This window comes from Malus domestica, chromosome 13 (genome assembly GCF_042453785.1).
Source record: "Malus domestica chromosome 13, GDT2T_hap1".
NCBI lineage: Eukaryota > Viridiplantae > Streptophyta > Magnoliopsida > Rosales > Rosaceae > Malus > Malus domestica.
The window spans coordinates 3,685,650-3,709,088 of NC_091673.1; the positions used below are offsets into that span (position 1 = coordinate 3,685,650).

Here is a 23,439-nt window from a genome sequence, read left to right on the forward strand (position 1 = left end):
CAATAATAAGTACGAAATTTTGTGAATCGACTATAAAGAGTTTTGAGTATTTGTATCCTAGTATTGTTCATATATTTCCCATACGGCCCACACTAGCATTGCACATATCATCAGTTAACAGATTTTGTAATGGCAGGTGGTACATAGCTACAAAACACAAAATTTGGGTGGTAAGTTGTAAAATATTGTAATTCAGGTGGTATTTGGCACTATTTGCACATTTTTCTAAAAGTTCTGATAGTATTTACGCAAATTTCTCATTCATATATATATATATATATATATATATATATATATATATATATATATATATTCCCACCCGTTACATGCAATTTCTTCATTATTTATTCAATTATTTAAAAAAAAAAACTGGCCTGGATCGCATCGGATGCATGCATATGTATCAATTTAAAGGGCTTTACATTTAAATATCTCTGCATGTGTATCAGTTTATTATTACATGGGGATTCCAAAACTCTCCTTTTGCTTAACTTCTTTAATTTGTATTTTTTGTTTTGTGAGTTTCTTTGCTTTTTATGTTTTTATTTTTTGTTCTGCATATTGCTTCTTCTATTTTTTTTATTTGTCTCTACTGCATGTGGCCGTATGGGAATCCCAACTGAATTCTCATGAAATATAAATTTATAGGTAGGGATACTATGATGGAAGTAACAGTATCCAATGTGCGTTTGCATTTGCAATATTAAATATTTGGGAGTTCAACTTCTTCTATGTCGTTCTCAAGGAAGGAAACCTAAATAAAATATGACTCATGCATCTTTTTGTTGTCTTCATGCAATGGAGCGTTGGGAGAATATATCTGTGTGTATTTTTATTTTCCTTACCATCTGTTAATATTTTTGCATATTTGCGGATGTGTGTGGTTCTGTCGTCTACCATCATCCAACCATCACCAAGGCTTGCTGCACCACTTCCACGCCGCCGTTCCATCGCCGACAGACTGTAGCGCCATCGCACCGCTTTGCTGAATGTTTCGTCTAACATGGATAAACAAGATTTTCAATACAACAGTTTAATCATTCCAAAGCCCATGATCCATGGATATATCAGTGGGAAGTTTTCTGCAACTCCCCGAGACTAGATTCAGTTTCACCCTTGCAAATAAGTTCGTCTCGTATTATATAATATGACATTTTATATTACAATTGGAAGTGCAGTGGTGTATGTACTCAATGGCAAAGAGAACGCATATTCGATATGGCGGTGCAGCAAGACGGAAGTGGAGCAGCGAGACGCCTGAAGTGGAGCGATGGTGCGACTTGCGACCGCAAAGTTTGGGAACGATGGTGCTGGACTTTTGATCAATTAGGTTTTAAGTGTTCTTATTTTCTTCCTAAAATTGATTAACCCTCAATTACTTTTTATTGAAAAGATGTAATTAAATCCAAGTTGGAATTGAGTAGTTAAATTTTAATGCCATGGCAAACGCTACATGATTTGGTACTCAAATTTGGTGCACAAGATTGATACCCGAAGCAATATTATACAATCTAAAATTGTAAATAGAAAAGCCACACTGAGTCAATTAAACAAATGAACAGGTGGACTGAGTCGACCGACGTTAGCCTCTCTTTTTTAATAATGAAAAAACTTTTCTGGTAGCAGCTGGAGGCTGGAGAGTTCAGTCACCATTCAACGAAAACAAATCACAAGAGAAAAATGGGAGTCGATAGCTTTTAAAGCTTGTACACCTTCATGAATAATATCTCACCATAACTATATGGTTATATAAATGTATATATGTGCATGCAAACCAAATTTTCAAACTTTAGTTTGTTGAAAATGTTCTGTGCTTGGACTAAGAACATGAGATTTGATTTCCACGCCAAACTTAATTAATAAATAATTGTCTTGTAATATAATTAGGGATGACTGAATGATTAATCATAATGTAATCGTTCACATTTAGTCAATCGAAGAATTTATAAACAAGGCAAATCTAAGAGTGAAATTAAATAGGAATTATCTTTAGTTTTTATAACAAACTAGCTAGTTGGAGTTGTTGTCATAATAGGTCATGGCATGCAACCAACCATGCAAATATATTATGAGAATATATAATTTCATACTTACAACTTACAATCACGATCAACTTTTTTCGTCGAAGGAGAACATCAACTACTTATTCTTTTTAGGGAACTTTAACGAAAAGCACCCGATACTGTTCACTTTAACGAAAAACCACATTTTTACACTAAAAAGTCAATCTTGGTACTATTCACTTTACCCTTTATTTTGTCCTTATCATTAAAACTCAAAGTTTTCAAGCCCTTTTCATTAGTTTTCCTTTCTTTTTAATGGTCACACAATTAACTATATTTATGAAAACAGATTGACTTTTTTATATTAGTCATCTCGGTTCTTGTAAACCATACATAATGTGTCAATGAGGGTTTGTTGAGATAGTGAGGATATGGTTCTCTTTGTTAGATCAACGTCTAGATTCGAGTCTCGCTTCTAGTAATCCCTCTTAGTGTGTGATTTGTATTAAAAAAAAAAAAAAAAAAAAAAACTAAGACCCCATCTATAAGTCCTCAAAAAGACTTGTGATATGTCGTGGCCCTGAAATGGGATAACTTCCCCTCTCCCTAATGATAAATGATGTTAAAAGTCTGTTTGATATAACGTTTAGCTTTTTATTTTTTGTGTTAGTGATATAGGGGTAATACGTACATAGACAAAACGTATAAGTCATACAATAAGAAATGAGTCAGCTACGATTATATATTGAACTCGCATCCATTGAAATCAAAATTGAGATTTTCATTTATAAGTGGCAAGATTATCTTTAAAATTGAAGTATTATGTTTAAGGAAAGATGTATTTATAATTTTATATACATGAAATAATAAGGTACCCCACCTTCAGTTCTTAACAATTCAAATAAGAAAAACAACCACTATTGGCGTTACCTCTACCAACATGACTATATAAGTAGTACTTATTTTTATTTTTTATTATTATATAAAATGAATCCGATTTCATCACAACAATCCTTTTTGAAAGCCGGAGAAACAATATTTCTGCTGTTCCATGAGCAATCATTTCATACCAACTCCCCTACCCAAACAAATTAATTCCACCAAATTAATTAATAAAAATACCTATAATTTGGACCACAAATCTATCAATTCTCTCGTTTTAGTATGAACTTAAATCTACTCACCAACATGACCAGTACCAACAATTCCACTAAAAATACAACACGTCGGACACATACAGACCAACAAAATCTGGTACAAGATTGCGTGCCTAATTTTCTTCCAATCAAACATTAATTTCATAGAGTTCCCACCAAACCATGCTATATAATCATAAAGACAAAACACTATGCATGCATGCATATGTGTCCAGTTCTACATGCATTCGTTATTACCGAGATTCATAACTTCAGTGATAGAACACCTTACTCTAGCACCAAGACAAGAATCTGACCCTCGTTCTTCTCATGTCTGAACCGCTAGACGATGGGGGATACTTACGCGGACAAGAATTGTCTGCCCTCTCCATTTTTAGTGCCCTTTTGTATTTTCTTGTTTTATGTGGTCATGATTAAGTCACGTCAATATTTTATATTATTTTTTTATTGAGATAATAAGACAAAAATAAATAATAATATAAAATGTTGACGTGGCTTAACCGTGACCACACAAACAGGAGGCCACAGAGGGCACCGGAAGTGGGAGGGCAGACAATCCTTGTCCTACTTACGCAACCACCATCAAATAAATTAAATAAAGGAGAAATTAGGTTCTCATCCTTCATTTTGCTACTCTATTTATTAAAATCCTATTCCTTTTCATTTTTTTATCAATGTCTTTGGGTATTAATAACATCGTTAATTATTTCAATAATAATATTTTTTTTTAATTCTAAATATATTCATTTAATGTTTAAAATGTTACAATTAGCATATTTATATTTATGACTAAATTTTTTATCATATATTTTTAGTTTTAGTTTGTACCCATTTTTAATTTGTACCAATTTTCTTTTCAATTTTAATTTGTACCCATATATTAATTTCTTTTTGTACCTACATTTTTTAAAGTTTATTTGTATTTGTACCCATATTTTTTTTATTTGTACTTTGTTTTTGCTAAATGTACCCATGCTAATTATATGTACCCATTCATGCAAAACTTTTTAATCTTAAAATGTACTCATTATTAAATATATCAATTTGTTATATGTAACATGTACCCTTTTTTTAATATAAAATCTATTCAAAATTTTTTCTAATCCATTTTTAAACTTATATGGGTACATTATTTTTTCTTTGATTTTAAAATGTATTCATGTCAAGTTTAATCGAAGAAATTTACTAATATTATTAAGCTTAATATCTTTTTTTGTTGTTGTGATTTTGAAGAATGTACCCATGTTTTGATACAATAATTTTTTTGGTTAATTTTGACACACACACACACAATAGTATATTTATATTTTAATATTTTTAATCCCACAAATTATGGTTTTTTATTTAAAATCTCATTTATATAGATAACTAAAATTTCTAATTTTTAATTAAAAAAAATATAGTAACGTACATAAAAATAAATTATCACTTTAACTTCAGGGACCTCGATAAAAAATTAAAAACTAACAAGATTTCAATAAAATAATATTCATGATTAAGAACCGCATCCAAAGTTTCTCTTAAATAAAAGAAGCATATCTATTTCTAAACGGCAATTAAGCTTATATCCCAGAAGACAATAACAATTTTTTTTGTGTTTCTACCCGAGTTGCGTCTCCCCCAGAATATAACCCCTACAAATGTGAAAGTGACATGGTCGATCGATGGGCTGTTACCTGGTCCCAGGAGGCCAAAGTTTCCAAATCAAGCACCAACCACCCTATAGGAAGTCTTTAAGGGGAGGAATCTCCATTTTTTAATGAAAATAGGGATTAGTTGTAGGGTTTACATTACATAGAACTTTAACAATCTGAACCCTTTATTTTTCAAATTGCACCTCATAAATCATCCTTACAAAACATTAGCCAAATAAGAAATATTTAAGAATTCTAATTGGGTTCAAATAAATTAACGAATACTTTGTTATATAAGAAACAATGAAATTTTATCTTGATAGTTAAATAGGCAAATAATTTCGGATTGAATTGAATTTTTATAAGGATGATCTATGAATCGAGACTTATAAACTAAACGGTTCGGATAATTGAAGTTCAATGTGGAGTGGGCCTCACACCTAATCCCCATTTTTTGAAAAAAGAATAGAGATCCTTTTGCATAAAGCGCATGTCACCTTATATATAGGAAACTTTTAAGGGAATGGATCCCCATTTTTTTTTTATAAAAATGGGGATTAGTTGTAGGATCCACACCACATCGAATTTTAACGATTTGAACGGTTTATTTTTCAAGTTACATCTCATAGATCATCCTTGCAAAATATTAGCCAAATCGTAAATGTTTAAGACATCTAATTAAGTTCATAAAAATTAACAAATATTTTGTTATATAAGAAACAACGAAATTTTATCTTGATAATTAAATAAGCAAATGATTTCAGATTAAATTGAATTTTTGCAATGATGATTTATGAATCGAGACTTACAAAATAAACGGTTCGGATTGTTAAAGTTCGATGTGGATTGGAACCCACACATAATCCCCATGTTTTTAAAAACATAGGGATCCCTTTACATAAAGGGTATATATATATACATATATATATTAGAGAGAGAGAGAGAGAGTAAACAATGTCATATGCAGCTTGATCCAATGGTGGAGGTGTTGCCAACGATGTCAACGAGAGAAAGGATAGGTTTTGGCACTTGGATTGTTGACTTCTCCTACCTGATGAACTATGGAAAGCAATGACCTGGTGCTGCATGCTCGATCAGGCGATCTGTGATGGCATTGGATTGCATTCTTACTAATTATCTTTTTAATACTTGGAGGGTTCTTAAAGACTTTGTTTATCTCTCTGTCCTTGCGTGATTAAAAAAATTTAATATAAAATATGCATGATTAAAAAAAGTTGACATAAAATATGCTATGGGAAAAGGATCCTCGTCTCGTCGGATCCTTTTTCTAGGGATTTCGAGATCGTAATCGTGATCGTTCATCATATATTGTACGGTCAGAAATCATTTCAAAATTTAAAATTTAAAATTAAATATAAATAGTACCTAACGAAAAATGACCACACGATATACGATAAACGATCACGATCACATGATGCCTAGAAAAAGGACCTGGTTCCAATATGCATGTTTCAAAATAGTTGACACTTGGCGTGCTAATATAAGAAGCAAAAATTAGGTGGAAACTTACAGATAAATGTTCCACATACGCTGTATCTTCTTACTAATACCCTTTTCTCAACCAAACCATATTTATGAAATAAGAAATGCGGGGGAGATTTTCTTAGAAATAAAACTTTTTACGGACTTTATTATCTATTTTTTGGTATAATTTTTTTGTCAACATTATAAAATATTATATAAAAAACATGAAGTGGTAAAGAGTCCATAAACAATCTCATTTTCAGAAAGTCTACTTCGCATTTCTTAAAATTGAATAATTACTTCGTTTTTCGTTTCTAGTTTTTCAACTTTTTGTGTTTTGGCCGCTGACAGGGTGAAAGGAGAGAAAAGAAGGGGGAAAAAAAAGAATGAATGAATGAAAGAAACTTTAACATAATTTTTTGTTTTCGTTTGTATGCCTGTCCTTGTATGTTTATTCTACAACTGTATAAACTACCATCCTTCCTTCCCCCTTTTCTTATCTCCATTCCCCGAATCCCAAACACAAAAACTAAAAACTAAAACGAAACGATCATTAAACGAAAGCTTAATCATTATTAAAGTAAAAACACAAATATTTTGTCAAACCCACTCCATCATGATCATCACTATTGTCAAAAGAGAAAAAATAAAACTTGCAGCTCAAACTTTATAGCTGACTCCCACCTAAAAAAAATGAAGAAAAATTTCCCACTTGGGCTGTCTATGTAAGACTAAATATAGGCATGACAAATGGCATTTGACAACATAGAGAAACTTAATCACGTAACCACACTGATGGAGACTAATCCGGCCCTTCAGACCAAGGAATGGTTTATTCACGAAAGCCATGACTGCTTCTTTAGTTCACTATATTTTAGGGTCTCAAAGGTGAGAAAACTCCAATGCAGGAGTGTCACTGTAACAGTATTTAAAACAATTTACGCATTGTTATGTCTAGGAATTAAAATAAATAATAATACAGGATTAACTTAAGATGTCGCCACACGGACAATAGTATGAAGTAACTCTTCCGAATAGCAAGTCAAGGGCTTTGGTCTTTTAGTTTCTTCTTGCATTGGGTTTTCATAATTTCATTGACGTCTGGCTCTACTCAAGCCTCAAATCCAAAATTACATCACATCACAATGACAAACTGATTTGAAAAAACATATACATATTTCATTCATAATTCATATTTGCTTCCTGCTTCATTTACCATTTAGCAACAGCCGTAATCTGTGTAGTAAAATTGGGTAAAAATAGAACTATATGTCCATGGGATTCATCAGATTTAGTAGAAATCGTTGGGTTTGCCAATTTTGATGTTCTGCTCGCCTAGGAAAGCCGTTATAGCATTCTTTTGCCAGCTTTTGAAACTCCTGCAATGAACAATCAAAAAGTCGTATAAGATAACTTGGCAATAATACTTCTACAAGAGGATCCAATCCCTGCAATCAACGGTCGTTGGCTTGCATAAGGGTTCTAGCCTTCTACCTTCTTGTGTTTCGCACGACAATTTTCAGCATATAAAATGTTTGACGTGCAAGTCACATCTTAAAACAAACCTAACTTACTTCTGATCAAGATGAGCTATAATTTCACCACCAGGGAAAGCAGACTGGGTAGCCTCAAATGCTGCTTTGATCGCTTGTTTCCAAGTTCCACCAATGTCTTTCGTATCTTTTGCATTTGTTTCTGCTTTGGACTGGTTTGGATCTTCCATCGGCAAGGAATAGCCCGAAAGTAGATGGCCTACCCACACACCATCTTTCCTGTACTTGCAAAGAATGGGACTATTTTCACGGAGTAAACCAAATCTCCTCGCTATATCTACCATCAATATTTCTATATAACATATCAAATCCAGACAGCATGCAGACTAGCATACGATATTCACAGAATGTGACTTTCACATGTAAAAAAAAGGTAAATGCAACACACTCATTTGATAGAGATGTAAGAGGAAGCAAGAAGGGGCTGGGAGGGTAATGCAGGACTTAGGGGTGTTGCGGAAGCTGCAGAGACAGAGAAAAGGAAGGAGGAAGCAGATCAAGCCCGAAGTTCCGAACGGGATGAAGACAGTATCATCTATAGTCTGGTAATCCCATTCGTTTTTAGCAGACTTATTTACCGTATTTACTTTGACACAATCAATCAAAATTAAGAGGTTGAGTTCACAGTTAATAAGTATGCATCAAACCGCACACAGATTGAAACAAAGAATAAAGCTGGATGCCATGCCACATTGCCACTAAGAAACCAATGCTATATATTTGAAAGAAAATGGACGAACTGTAAAGTGACTATAACTTACAGAACTATATCCATATGCCGAGGAGCATAATGTCCACCACCTAATCCAAGAAGAACTTTATTCTTATCCTTCTCCCTAGAGCGCCAATAATATATAAAATGAAGTTAGAGAAGCATCGAACTTTGGTTAAAATTGCAAACAAAAGAGCATCAAACTTTGGTTAAAATTGCAAACAAAGACATGAGCTTTTCATGAAAATCAACATACCCGTTCCAGTTTCCAACAGCAGCTCCCCCTCCAAGCCCAAGTCCTTCCCAAACTAACTGAAAGCACAGAAATTGCCACCAATTTATTCTCATGAGTTGTTTGTTCTATTAAACTTTATAAGCTCAGGGAAAACCAGAAACATTATGAAGAGAGGAAAAGTATTTGTTAAAAAAACCAACAGCGGGACGTATCTATGAATTGCTCAAATCATTGAAATTGGTAGTTGTCTACTTAACTAGAGCCATAACTTGTGCTGCATCCTGCCTCTTCCAGCACTCATCCGTGCTGCCTATATCAACCAAGTAACATCAAAAAACAAGAAACCCTCAAATGCATAGTAAAAAATACGAAAAACCATGTCACATGTAGAAGCTTCCGAACCGAGCGGTTACAACACTACATTTAGCGGAAGCGGTAAACTTTACCCCTTGAACAAAATAAATCAATCCTACAAACCGATCACCAAAAGGTACAAAAAAAGATGTTCATAAGTTCACTAAAAACGCATCGGAGCAAACATTCACACTGCGCAACCGAAAATGTGTATAATTCTCACTTCCAACCGAAAAAAGATAACACCATGCAATATAATTCCACAACTGAAAAGCATAAGAGCAATCGGGTTCATAAAAACTCACCAATCTCCAAGAACATAGTACGTGTATTCGTGACCGGTCCATGATGTGTACCCTCCAAAGTAATCTACATTCAAACACGCAAAGCACTATAAATTACAACACAAATTTCCACAAACGGAAGATGAACATATAAAATGGAGGCAAGAGAGTGAGAAACCTCGAACTCAGGAACCAAGTTGTGGGCTTGGGCAAGCTTTTTCAGGTGCCGGAGCCAGGGACCAATCCGGGGGCTCGGCGGCGCAGCCCAACCGGGCTTTCCGCCTTGCGGTCCAGCCTCGCCTTCACGCAGATGAGGGATTCCGATCGGGTGCACGGTCAGTGCCGGCCGGTTGGAGACGGCGGTGTGTTTGCTCAGAAATATCACCTCGTCGACTCGCTCGCCGGTGGCCTCCTCCCACCGCTTGTCCAAGTCGTCTTCTTCCACAATTCCCCTACCGTGCAGCAAAACCCTGACTCCTCCTCCTCCATTGCCAAACCCCTTCATGTCCTGTTAATTAATTCGTTAATTAAGGGTTAATTGGTGATCAGGCGAAGGTTATTAGCAAACCTGTAAACAAGAAGGGGAGGGGTCCCAGCCGGGCATGGCTAGGAGGGCCTTGGCCGGGTTGACAGAGGCCGGGTCGGTGGTCGTCGCCACGATCAGCGTCACCATCTTTGTGGTTTTTGCGGCTGCGTTGCGAAGGGGAAAGAAGCTTTTGTTTACTATTTTCCCGCGACTGGCAATGAAGTGAGATATCGCCTTAAAACGTGGTGCCGTCCGCTGGTTTTAAAAGGGGGTCGTCCGCTGGTTTTAAAAACGACATCAAGAAAGCACACTGATTAAGTGGTCGCTTGGTTTGTGTATTTAAATTATTGAAAACGCGTTTAGAAAAAATATTTTTAAGTTTTAAAAGCACTTGAAGTGTGTTTTTTTAAAAGAATTAATTTTGTGTTTCTTGTTAGAAGCACTTCAAGTATTTTTTCATAATGCATATATGTTTTTAGATTCTAAAAACATTTGAAGTACTTTTTACTAAAAACATTAATTTTCTTCACCAAAAAAGAAACATTAATTTTGTGTTTCTTATTGGAAGAACTTCATGTGTTTTTTTTTTTCAGAATTAGGGGGTGTATTTAATTAGAATTTTGAGATATTTTAATTTTTTTTAATCAATCTAGAGGTATTCAATCAGAATTTTAAGTAATTCTTTAAAATTCAATGTGTATATTTTAAGATAATTTATTAAAATCCTTACAAATCTAGTGCATTCAATTAAGATTTTAAATAGATTTATAATATTTAAGATGTATTTAATTAAATTTGATTTTAAAGAATTTTAAACGGTGAGGAAATAGAGGAAATATGAGAGATTCCCTAATGTATTTGAAGCATATACAAATATCACCTCTCCTTATGAAATTTGGAGAAAATTGAATCAAAATTTTACATGAAATCGTTACAAATCAATTAAACTTCTTAAAAGTCTATAAATTTATAAATCTATTAAAACATCTCAAATTCTTAATATGTATTTTTACTAAAATTTAATTTTAAAAATATTTTATCTAAACCCGTCGTTTAATACATTTCCCAAACGGGACAGACGTTGAAGTTGCAGCGCTTATCTCTGGCGACGGCTCTCAAACCCCACCGCCTCCACTCCAGTCAGTCTCTCTCTCTCTCCTCTTTCTCCTGAATTTTTATTTCCAATTAGGCTCTTCGTTAATTTACATTGAGAGAGTAATTGGCTCGCTCACAGTAACACACACGACGTCGCAGAGCGTACCGAAAATGGCGACGACGATGAGCACCGAATCCTCCTCCATGAAAGACGCCTTCTCCAAACACGCCGATTACCTCAACAATCTCGTAAATCCCTGATTTAACGTCCCCCAATTTGCAGCACCGCGAGCGATTTCAAGGGTTTTACAATGTGAGTTTTTGCCTGTTTTGTTTGTAGAACGACAAGCGGGAAAGGGTCGTAAAAGCAAGTCGCGATATCACCATTAACAGCAAAAAGGTCATCTTTCAGGTCCACAGGTAAGAAAGCTGCGACCTTTTGCTTCAAATTTAGTTACTGTTTTCTGGGTGTTGGATTTTGGGTTTTTTTTTTTTAAATTTTGTTTTATCATCATTGAAATGTTGTTGCTGTGGAATTTGAACCTGAACAGAATCAGTAAACACAACAAAGAGGAAGTTCTGCAGAAAGCCGAAAAGGATTTAGTAGCTGTGACGGATCGGTACATTTCCCGACTGGTTAGAGAGCTGCAGGGGACTGATTTTTGGAAGCTGAGACGAGCATACTCACCTGGGGTGAGTGTGGAACTCTCCTGCTTCTGCTTCTGCTTCTGCTTTCAGTCTTTTGAAATTTCGGGTTTCGGTTATACCTGGTTAATTCACTTATCAATTTATGCATGACTTGTGCAGGTACAAGAATATGTTGAAGCTGCAACCTTTTGTAAATTTTGCAGGACTGGGACTCTTTTAAGTCTTGATGAGATAAATGCCACCTTGCTGCCACTCAGTGATCCGTCTCTTGAGCCGTTGCAGATCAATGTACTTGACTATCTTCTCGGGGTATTTTCTTCAACTTCGCTGTTACATTCTTTTTGTGAAAAAGGAAACTATAGGCCAGTTGATTAGTTGAATAAGGTTTTGGGATTAAGCGGACTGAATTCATTGTGTTGGTTTAACACAGGGACACACACATGTTGACATGTATATATACATGTATTGGGAAGTGATGTTTTTATGCACCTATTAGATTTAACAAGAGCTTTCGTATAAACACATGCTACATCCATTTCTCAGCGACATGTATTTTATGTTTCAGAAGAGTAACTAAGTGTTGTTGTACTATAGCTTGCAGACTTGACCGGAGAGCTGATGCGGTTGGCAATTGGTCGAATTTCAGATGGAGAACGTGAATTTGCTGATAAGATATGCAAGTTTGTGCGTGAAATTTACAGGGAACTGACCCATGTTGTCCCACTTATGGATGATAGCAGTGACATGAAGCTGAAAATGGATACAATGCTTCAAAGTGTAATGAAGATAGAAAATGGTATGTTTCGATGACCGAATCTAATAATTATATTTGAGTTCATGCTTTAGCATACTGCTCTATAATAAAGTTTTGAATATTAGGAATAACTAATAAAATGATAAAACAGGGAAATTTTCTACTTCCAGTTTGTGAATTGGAACAAATTTGGCGTCCTTGAATTTGAGAATAAGAAAACTTTGAAACTTTAAAAACATTTCAGAAGTAGTAATCAACCGTAACTAATTCCGAATTCATATTATGGTCTTAAATCGTGATTCTATCTAGTTTGCATGTATACTAGCATATAGCCCTAACAGCTTCTTAATTCTTCATTGTAAAAGTTTTATCACTCTTTATTTTTTCTCCCAAAAGTGAAAAAGTTTTTAATAACTTGAGATCTTTCTGTAGCTTGCTTTGGTGATCATGTGAGAAGATCAGAGTATATGCCACTACCTGGCTCTGACGATCAAACTTCGTTCTTATTGGCAGTGCCCGATGTTGAAATATGATGTAACTCGTGATCGTTACATTCTCATTCTTACTGCTTAAGTACTTATATTACGTGTGTTCTAATTAACTAAGGAGAAAAGTTCTTGATTTCGACAGGGAAAGGGTAGGATTTCAAGGAGCATGTATGGGCACCTGCATTTTTGTTCGGATGAATTGCAGTTCATCATCATTATCTTGTGGTCGCTGCTTGATGAACAATTCCTGCGTATGTTTTCTTAGTAAATCTGTAAGCTTTAAATTTCTTCTCTTTGTAAATTTATGAGGATTAGATTTGTAGAGCTTGGAGCGAAACCCTTCCACACGAGGTTCACTTGCGATTTTTGTGCATGGTTAGTTCGGCAAACCATGATGGAACGCTGATGCAGCTGTTGTACGAACTACTAAGGCTATAAATATATAACCATATAACATAAAACTACGAACATAAGACATGGATACACGTAGTTATGTCAAATGAATGGTGTACTCGACGGACTTTGACCTGTTGCGCCATTTTCGCTACCTACCTACAAGAAGCCATGATGAGCTGCAGTTTTGTATTGAACTCGCTAGAAATATATATTGTCGTTGCATTCATGTGAGTTGAACATATTGATACCTCCTCCGACCAAGTGTCGTTAAATCATGTAATCATGTGCATTTACACTGCTACTTGAGGAGATGGTCTTGTGCTTCTGATGTTGCATGTAATTTTCATCCTTGGCCACTAGGCAAGAATTTACGATTACAATCAATTTCAATTGGACTACTCTTAATGTCACAAGTTGTTGGGCATTGGGTATGAAAGTAAACATAAACAGGAACGCCAAAATGATGGTGATCCAAATCTCTCTTTCTTCGTCATATTACTCTTCTTTGTTTTTCTTCTTCTTCTTGGTGTTTTCTAACTACAACATTCCACCACAAGAATTAGTGTATTATTTAGATTCCCTATATTTTGATCTTGAGAAGCCAATTGAGATCCATTCCGAATCTCTGTGTCCAGAGTCCAACGACTCTATAACACGGACCACTCAATTTCAATTATACGGTCTTTATTAGTCTATTCCACTGACTCGTCCCACAAAATTCCAAAAATTTAAACCATCTAAATCTTTTTCTCTCTCTTGAACAGCTGGAATTCGGAGTCCTTGGACTTCAAACATTGAGATCTAAATAAGATCTCAGTCCTTAAGGAGCAGCCCAAATATGTCGGCTACTTAACCAACATCACCAAAACAAGTACGTGTACGTACGAGCTCATTATTGCATTGGTTTATAATTCAATTGAGCAGTGGGCGAGTCTGGAGCTGGAGCCTCTGCCATTGTCTCCGTCTCCATTTCAGTGAGAGTGACCAATCTTAACTAGTGTTTTCTTCTCGTAACAAATCGCTCTCTTCTCCTCCATCAGAAGTTCACAGACTCTCCACAATCATCATTCAACGTGACTAATACTAAACTACCAAGACGGTCCTCATGTTTGTACCCGAATTCACTCTCACCGGTCTAAATGACTCTTAGCTTTAATCTAGCAGTCCAAATCAGGGTGAAAAAGGGGATGGAAAAGTATCCCGCGAGGATCCTTTTCCTGGGGATCCGGGAGATCCCGTGATCAATCGTGCGGTCAGTTTTTATTAGGTACTATTTATATTAAATTTTAAATTTCAAATGATTTCTAACCATACGATGTACAATGAACGGACATGATCACGGGATCCTCATAAAAAAGATCCGGCGAGGATCATATTCCAAAGGGGATATCATATTAAATCGCATCCATGATTTAAGTGACTGAAAGCATTTTCATTTTGGATTAGGAAATGGAATTAACTTGGCTGCTGAACAATTCAGCAGCCACTCCTGCTTATACCCAATTATGTGTGGACACGTGTCCAAATTTTGATTAAAAAAATTAAAACTTAGACGTGTCCACACAAGATTGGGTATAAGCAGTAGTGGTTGTTGAATTGTTCAGCAGCCCAAGTCTTGTTCTTAGGAAATAGATACGATCAATGCTAGCCAATGTCCACTATCACTAGCTGAGGAAGATTTTTGTTGATTGACATGATCACAAAGCAATGTATCTGGACAGCCGTGTTGGGACGTATCTGGATTCTGGACATATTCAACCCATATAAATACAAGCTTCGAATAAGAGAAAATGATCCTCGATCAAACGCACAACTTATCGTTCTATTTTCTCTTCAATTGACATACATCAATTCCCTTATTTGGATTTATAACATAGAAATTTAGAATTTTCGCATGGAAAAAAAACTTGGAATTTGGGGCCTCCAATTTCCAAGTTTAAATTTCATGTAAATAGGTGTCATTTCCCAATTTCTATGATTGAGAGTTTAAAATTAACAAATTCCGTTTTCAATTCCATTGTTCTTTTAAGTTAACCAAACAACAAAATTCACAAATTCTAGAAAATAAAATCCCTTCATTTCAATTTCCATCATTTTAAAATTCCTTAGTAATCTTAAATTTCTTCATCCAAACATAGTTTAGATTAATTTATTTTCATCCAATTTACTTCCTGAATTTGCAATTCAATTCCTTTACACTATGTTTGGATGAAGAAATTTAAGATTACTAAGGAATTTTAAAATGACAGAAATTTAAATGATGGAGTTTTATTCTATAGAATTTGTGAATTTTCTTGTTTGGGTAACCTAAAAGAACAATGAAATTGAATACAGAATTTGTTGTTTTTAAACTCTCAATCATAGAAATTGGAAAATGACACCTATTTACATGTAATTTAAACTTGGGAATTGGAAGTCCCAAATTCCAAGTTTTTTTCCATGCGGAAATTCTAAATTTCTATGTTTATGAATCCAAACAAGGGAATTAGTGCGTGTCAATTTATAAATTCTGTCTTTAATCCAAATTCCAAATTTATTTCCCTTATCCAAGCATAGTGTTAGGGAAGGTTTGGATGAAAAAAATTAAGATTACCAAAGAATTTTAAAATGACGGAAATTGAAATGACAGGATTTTATTTTCTAGAATCTGTGAATTTTCTTATTTGGTTAACCTAAAAGAACAATAGAATTAAATACATAATTGTTATTTTTAAACTCTCAATCATAGAAATTGGGAAATGACACATATTTACATGAAATTTAAACTTGGGAATTAGAGATTTCAAATTCCAAGTTCTTTTTCCATGCGGAAATTCTAAATCTCTATGTTTATAAATCCAAACAAAGGAATTTATGCATGTCAATTTATAAATTCTGACTTTTATCCAAATTCCAAGTTTATTTCCCTCGTCAAACATAGTGTTACATTATGCAATTTATATTACGTATTGTATGTCAATTTCTTATCATTTATGCAATTTAATATACACACTTCTTTATTTTAAGCATTTCATTTCCTTCTTGTCATTTATATTCTATTTAATTAAAAGCACCTTTATTTCCTAAGCACTCTTTATTAGTTTAATTTACTTTCTTGCAAGTAGATTAATTTTAAATTCTTTTTACTTTCTCACTTGACCTTCACCATGACCATTACACATCATTTGGTTGTTCGTTTGAAGCCTTGTCTTCGAGGTAGAGAAAAACCTAAGCCGAGAAGAGGTTCCTTACTCGACCATTCAATCATTTGATTAAAAGTCAAATTCAAAGCGCAAACACAATTCACATTGATGTCTTTTCTACGTCGACCAACGTGTGGCACGCTCACGCATCTGTTTGGGTTTATATTTGACATTGGGCTTGGTGATAATGGAAGCCCAAAGACGCAAAAGCAAATGAAGACTTGCCCGAGCCCAGTCGATAGGCCCAAAGTAAATTGGGAGCCATTTCAGCCAAAACATAGGTCACATGCCTATGATTGAAGTGATGAATGACAGAGGACAACTCACCACCATCCAAAAAGCACTTTTCCAAGGGCTTGACAAGTAAATAGATTATGACACTCAACCAACCAATCAAAAGACATACAAACTCTACTCTCAAGCCAGTTCGTACCCAGAAAGCTGAATTTTGTCCAAATCCAATTTGTTTTAGCTATAGTTCTGTTATAGAAAGTCATCTCTTGTCTAGTTTAAAAGCTCTGCTACATTCCCTTAATGTTGGTATCGATTCCCTCTAGTAAAACCTACTTACTTTTTCATCCCTTAGAGTATACAAGTAACTTGTAAACATAAAAAGAAGCGGTTGCAAGAAGTTGAGCTTTACCCAACAAGGTTAAATCTTACCCGAGTCTCTTTTGTTTGTACTTATATTTAGTATATTTGTCGTTTAATGTACTTTCCTTCATGTATTTAAGTCATTTTCAACTGTTTTCTACTTAAGAGTTTCATTTGCATTCGAATGTGATCAAGTTATTAAGCCTGTTTTCATTAAAGTGAACTTTGATCGAGGAAATGGTTGGAAGGGCCCAGGACTCCCTTCATTTTGAACATACAAAACTATGAATTAAAAGTCCTTGTTTACAAGGCAAGAAAAGAACTTAATGCAAACTTAACCCATTTGTGACAATCCTTTGATAAACAAAAAGTCTAAGTAACTTGTGGCGCAAGTAACCAACTTAATTCACTTCTATTCAACAATATGTTATACAAAAATAACAGTGGCACGCTCAGATCTTTGTTAATTTTGATTGTGAGCCTTAAAGCCTACACCAAAGGCCCCACAAATGCACATTTCAAACTAACTACAAACTCATCATGCAACACACCAAGCAACAAGATCTTGCAGGCAAGAGAAAACCATGTCCCTAAGGAGCTGTGTGTGCGAAAATCCAGCCCGAACATCATCTAAATAAAGAGGGACAAAAAATCCTCATAGGCCGCCGGTCCGTCCGAAAAGAGGGAAACACCTTAATAATACTTAATAATGCATTGCTTGATTTAAAAAACATGCCTTGATGATCATAGTTACAAACTTACAATCTTATTATTGTTTGTTTTTTATTTTTGTATCTCATCTTATTTTTTTTTTCTTCTTCCATTAAATCGATCGATCATTGACATTTCTACTTGAGGAGTTGGACTTGTGCTTCTCAATATTAATATACTTCTCGCAATACTTGCCCACTATGCCAGAACTTATAATTAATTACAACTCATTTTAATAGGACAGCTTTGTAAAGTTGGGCAGCAAATGTTATAGCATTAGCTGTAATGTTACTATTAATTAAGTAGTTTATGTCTGCTACCAAATCTTTTGGTTGTCAAATTAACTGCCAATAAGAACAAATCCTCTTCCATTTGATAAACTCAAGTAGTACGTTCCACCAAAAGAGTAGATGATGCTTTAAATTGCAATAACGATATTTATAGGCCATCAAAGTACCAAAAAATCCGTACTTTGGTTTCTATATTTACGTACCATATTTATGTTCCTCATATTGTCCACTTCGGGGAGAACATTTTCAGTGTACTAGGAATATAACCCGGTAAACCAAGTGTTACAAAATAATTGATTGAAAGTTTTTTTTTAGTTATCTAACTAATTGTTTTATGACATTTGATATACTGAGTCGTATTTCTAGTACACTAATAAATCTCTCTTGAGAACGATGCGATTATGGTGATGGTTTTATATACCGATGGAAGAAATTTAAATGTATATGTCCTAGAAAACTATAGGCATTATTAATTGGAGTAAAAATTCATCAAAAAATCCATGCAAACGTGTTATACATTTTAGAAATTTCTAGTTGTTAAAGATGGTACATATGATTAAGCAAGTCCACTAAATTAATAGTTTGTGATTTAATACGTAATCAAAAGAAATTGGAAAGCATGATGAGTTATTTGCTTTTTTTTAAAGGTAACATGTCAGAGGAGAGTCAGGAGACATATCATGTTATCGTCGACACCATATTTGTTGTTGGTTGCGCACGCTACAGTTGTTAGCAAATTAAATTATGAAACTTAATTAACCATCGTGAGGTGGTTTAGTGGTTGGTTAGAGACGAATATCAGACTCATATTTCACACAATACACTATGAGTTTAATTTTTAACGTTGATGAATCACATGATGGTGATCAGGAAAAAGCTGAAATGTCTCTGTTATTCTTCTTGGCTCCTAAAAAGACGGAATGCTGTGACAAAGTCACATGTTGGTCCCCATAACAATAATCGTTCAACTAACAAATCTTACTAGACAACTTATGAGGATCTTACACACACAAAATATGGCTTCTTTACAAAGCAAACATTTAAGAGCAACGAATGTTAGTTTAAACATAATTAGTCAGTGAGTTAGGTGGTACCAAATAGTCATATCTACTCACAGATGTAATGCAAGGGAAGGGGACTACGTTTGTTTCTTAGCTGGCTAGGCCATATCGGCTGTTGTTTTCTTTTGCCACGATATGCATGCATGCGGCATGACGTGATCTCAAATCCAACTCCTACTTTCACTACGGGCTATTACTTAATTAAAGTCGCTCATCGTTTAGCTAAGTGTGGATTTATTGTTGAGTTATGACAGTTAAGGTTTGAAGAGTTTCTTGATTTTATAATCGATATTGTTCAATTTTTCTTATTCGGTAGCTACCTGTCACATATTCATTCAATATCTTGTTCGGCATCTCTTTTGCGTAAAAAAAATGTATTCTTAAAGTCAATTGCCCATAATTTTTCATGCATCAATTATTAAAATTAGCTCGTTCTTAACACTTATATATTGCTAGAGTCAGTCGTTCACAATTTTTAATTACAAATCCAAACACATGTGAAGATCACATTATATACATTAATTATTTAAATTCGATTATGGACGGGAGAAAACATAACCTCTTTGCATAGTATTTTCCGAAATGACAAGCAATAGTACAATAGTACTACAGTTCGGTGGTAGATGAATCCGGATGCAGCCACATCTAGCAACAGAGAGACAGCAGGAGGAGGGAGGTTCTATCAATGCATTGGGCTTTGGCCTCTGGGAACGTGGTTCCCTGTCGTTCTGTTGCCCTCTGGCTGTAGGGTACCCTCTCCTCTGTTGAGATTACAGGGTGGAAGTGGACCATACACGTTCATGTTGGGACCAAAGAGGGCATACCCAACTCTTCGTTGATTATGTAAGAGGTGTTCCGCGTTCGAAACGTGTACAGTCTAGACAGGTAGCCCTCGGCTTTTAGGACGTCCGGTTTTCCACTTTGGAACTAGCAATAGTATTGTCAATCACAACTCAACAAACACCGAATGATCTTATAGACATGAGCGGCAACTGCCTCTTCCATCTGATTCTCAAGTACAAAATTTGATTCCTTAGGCAGTAAAATATATATTGGAGAAGATTCGTAACATTACTTTTTTTACATAATTTTCAACACACGTTTTTATGGAAGCCATTACATAATGCATTTGAAAGATTTGAACCGACTATCTTTTAGAAATTACTCATAAATCATCTTTGCAAAAAGTCACAGAATTTGAAAAACATGTAAACATTCATTTGTAGTGAAGATAATGAACGAATAAGGTTATATAAAGAAACCCTAAACCCGTAATCTAACGGTCATATAGTTTCATATTTGGGCATTTTCAGTAGACTTGATATTTGAGAGAAAATTTAAAAGATAAACGGTTCAAATTCTAGAAATACATTTACTAAGTGACCTCCATAAAAATGTGTGTAAAAAAATTGTGTCATATATTCATCCTCATGTGTGTGCGCGCGCGCGCGCGCATATATATATATATATATATATATATGCATATATTCAGGTGCAGTTCATAGTCCATTTGATCATTGTTAATAAATTTTGTAAGCATATTATTATCAGAGTCATTCATTTTTTTTTAAATCACAATTTAGAAATTCTATTTGAAAAACATCAGTTTAATTGGAGATAGTTTAATAACTTATTGAACAAATCAAGTTTGGTAACAATTAATATCAGTCCAAGTTGCATTCTCTACTCCTTTGAAACTTCCAAAAATATAAAATGACAAAATATCCATGGATGTCTTCCCTAACTTCATTTTCAAATAGATAAGTTACCGCAAAATGTAATATAAAATGACTAAAATATTAAAATTTGTTTATCTTTATTGAGCTAAGAAATGTTTCACTTCATTGACTTGACTTTGAATTACGTGCAACAAAATCTTATAATAAGCATTGGTTGTTTTAGCAAGAAAAAGAATTAAATTGAATAGAAGTCTCGGAAACAGAAGTAGATTGTTTGCCCTCCTGTTTGGGTGTTCTTCTCATTCTCTCTTATTTGTGAGATCACGGTTAAATCACGTCAAAATTTTATATTCTTATTTTTTTGTCTTATTATCTTTATAAAAAAAATTAATATAAAATGTTGACGTGGCTTAACCGTGACTGCATAAAATAAGAGGGGATGAGAATGACACCCAAACAGGATGGCAGACAATCTGCCTCCCTCGGAAACACCCAATGTCTCTAATATCTAGGAGTTGGATTCTTTCTTCTCCTATTTCCATCCCCTTCCATCCCCTCCTCTCACACTCTTCTTTTTGTCTCATTCTCTATATAAAAAATTCAAAACAAAATATACATATGACTAATCGCAACAATTTAAATAAAAAGGGATGGAAAGGGAGAGAGATTAAGAAAGAAGAGAATCCTACTCCTAATATCTAACAGAATTATACCGTTTTTAGCTTGGGGAATAAGCTCATCCCAAATATACATACTACTAGTGTTATGCCCTAAATAAAAGTAGGGAACTTTAACGAAAAGCACCCGGTACTGTTCACTTTAACGAAAAACCACATTTTTACACTAAAAAGTCAATCCTGGTACTATTCACTTTACCCTTTATTTTGTCCTTATCATTAAAACTTAAAGTTTTCAAGCCTTTTTCATTAGTTTTCCTATAAAAGTATGGTTTGATTGAAGTTAAGTTGGAAAACTATCATAATTCATTTTATTTTATGTTGTTGGTGATCAAAGCCCCTTTTCGATTAGTATACTTCTTATATATCAATTATGGGGAAAATGGTTTCTAAATAATAAGATTGATCTACACTAAAAATGTTATCATGCGTTCCTAAATGTGTTTTACTCTTTCTTTATGTTTTTATGAACAATAAGGAGTGTCAAATTATCTTTTCAGAAAATAAAATTGTATCGAGTTCTTTTAACGAGGTATATGATTCCACTCAAGCTTGTACATTCTTTTGCTTAACACGGGAGGGATCAAGTAAATCTCCAGAATGAGGAATGTTAAGAGGACTATTTTAAAAGTAGGATTCTTCATGAACTTACTATCACTTCATAATTTAACGTTAATTCTCGTTCAAGCATTATAAACAATTGTTTTAAAAACATGAGGTTACAAAAAGTCTATGAATTAGAGCGTCCCTTAGCATTTATCCTCGAGAATATTTCATTTTCAAAGTATCAATGACCCTATTTTCGAAACTTTTGTCAACTATATAAACTATATTGTTTTAAAAAAACTTATATAAACTACAGAATTAGCAAACACGCCGTTCTTTAAAAAAGGGGTCACAGCTCCCAACTCCAAACCAGCTCAGTAGCCCACACAGCCACATTTTACCTAAACCCGGTTTACCCGAACCAGAAAGAAGCTAACAAGATAAAACAGACCGGGTTAGCAGATGTTTAGGAATCGGATTCGGAACCCTTCCTTTTTTCACGGCTTTTCTGACGTGGACTTGAACTGGCACGTGCTAGAGGACACTTAAAGCCATTTACTAATTTCTTAAAAGAAAAAAAAAACTAATTAATTAATTAAAAAGGACAAAATACTGAAGGATAATGACATGCACGTGTTACGTGCGTGACTGCCATGCCAGCTCCATATGTAAACCTGCATGCTGGTCTGCCTCTTGTCACGTGCTTTGTACGGCCCCCCAAAAAAGGTCTTTTTATTTAAAGAAAAAAATATACATTTTTCTTTTACAAAAGTGGTCGGTGCTTGTTTATGCAGAGATTGTTCATCGTTTATCGTACATCGTGCAGTTAAAAATTATTTTAAATTTTAAATTTTAAATTAAATATAAATAATTCCTAATAAAAACTGATAGTATGATATGCGATAAATGATCATGATTACGGGATCTCACATATCCCTAAAAAAAGGATCCGTTATGCATTATGCATAGCGTAGCAATAGGTTGTTTGACCGCTGACCAATACTACTAGTAGGAAACCACCCATATGACCCTGGTAAGCCAATATTTTTAGTGTGTCGAAATTACAATTTGATAATCAACATGTAACTAATACGGTTGTTTGAAAATTCAAAAAAATTCTAACGAGTTATATTATGAAGCTTAGTGTACCAAACTATGTTTTTGACACTTTAAAAATAGGGATACTTTGAATGCGGTATTTAATCCTTAACATTATTTGACTAAAACCTTAAGGCCTCGTTTGTTTGACCTCCTTAGCTAGGACTGGACTAACTAGGACTAATAACCCATATTTGGTGCAAGCAAGGATTGAGTTTAGTGACATTAAGTCGGACTCGTGCTGACTAAATCCTTCGTTAGTTGGGCTTAGCGAGAG

At 34.4% G+C, this 23,439-nt stretch overlaps 2 protein-coding genes across 8 annotated transcripts; one reads left to right on the plus strand and one right to left on the minus strand.

Annotated features, from left to right (window-relative positions):
• Positions 1-7,314: 7,314 nt before the first annotated feature.
• Positions 7,315-10,259, minus strand: LOC103451736 (D-aminoacyl-tRNA deacylase). The gene is made up of 8 exons (XM_008391159.4): positions 9,986-10,259; positions 9,596-9,925; positions 9,439-9,502; positions 9,037-9,089; positions 8,801-8,856; positions 8,594-8,668; positions 7,854-8,051; positions 7,315-7,658 (listed from the first exon to the last, which is right to left on the minus strand). The coding sequence occupies exons 1-8, from the start codon at positions 10,088-10,090 to the stop codon at positions 7,571-7,573; spliced, it is 969 nt and encodes a 322-aa protein (XP_008389381.1). The 5' UTR covers positions 10,091-10,259; the 3' UTR covers positions 7,315-7,570.
• A 54-nt stretch (positions 10,260-10,313) lies between these two features.
• Positions 10,314-13,550, plus strand: LOC103451735 (uncharacterized). 7 transcript variants are annotated; one of them, XM_029091713.2, is made up of 8 exons: positions 10,955-11,082; positions 11,178-11,287; positions 11,379-11,458; positions 11,590-11,731; positions 11,846-11,995; positions 12,281-12,482; positions 12,873-12,974; positions 13,071-13,550. In XM_029091713.2, the coding sequence occupies exons 2-7, from the start codon at positions 11,210-11,212 to the stop codon at positions 12,971-12,973; spliced, it is 753 nt and encodes a 250-aa protein (XP_028947546.1). In that variant the 5' UTR covers positions 10,955-11,082; positions 11,178-11,209; the 3' UTR covers position 12,974; positions 13,071-13,550. The 7 variants fall into 7 exon arrangements, with proteins under 7 accessions (XP_008389378.2, XP_008389380.2, XP_028947546.1 ...); XM_070810246.1 differs by having other exon boundaries at positions 12,873-12,999; positions 13,032-13,215; XM_070810247.1 differs by having other exon boundaries at positions 10,992-11,082; positions 11,198-11,287.
• The last annotated feature ends 9,889 nt before the right edge of the window (positions 13,551-23,439 follow it).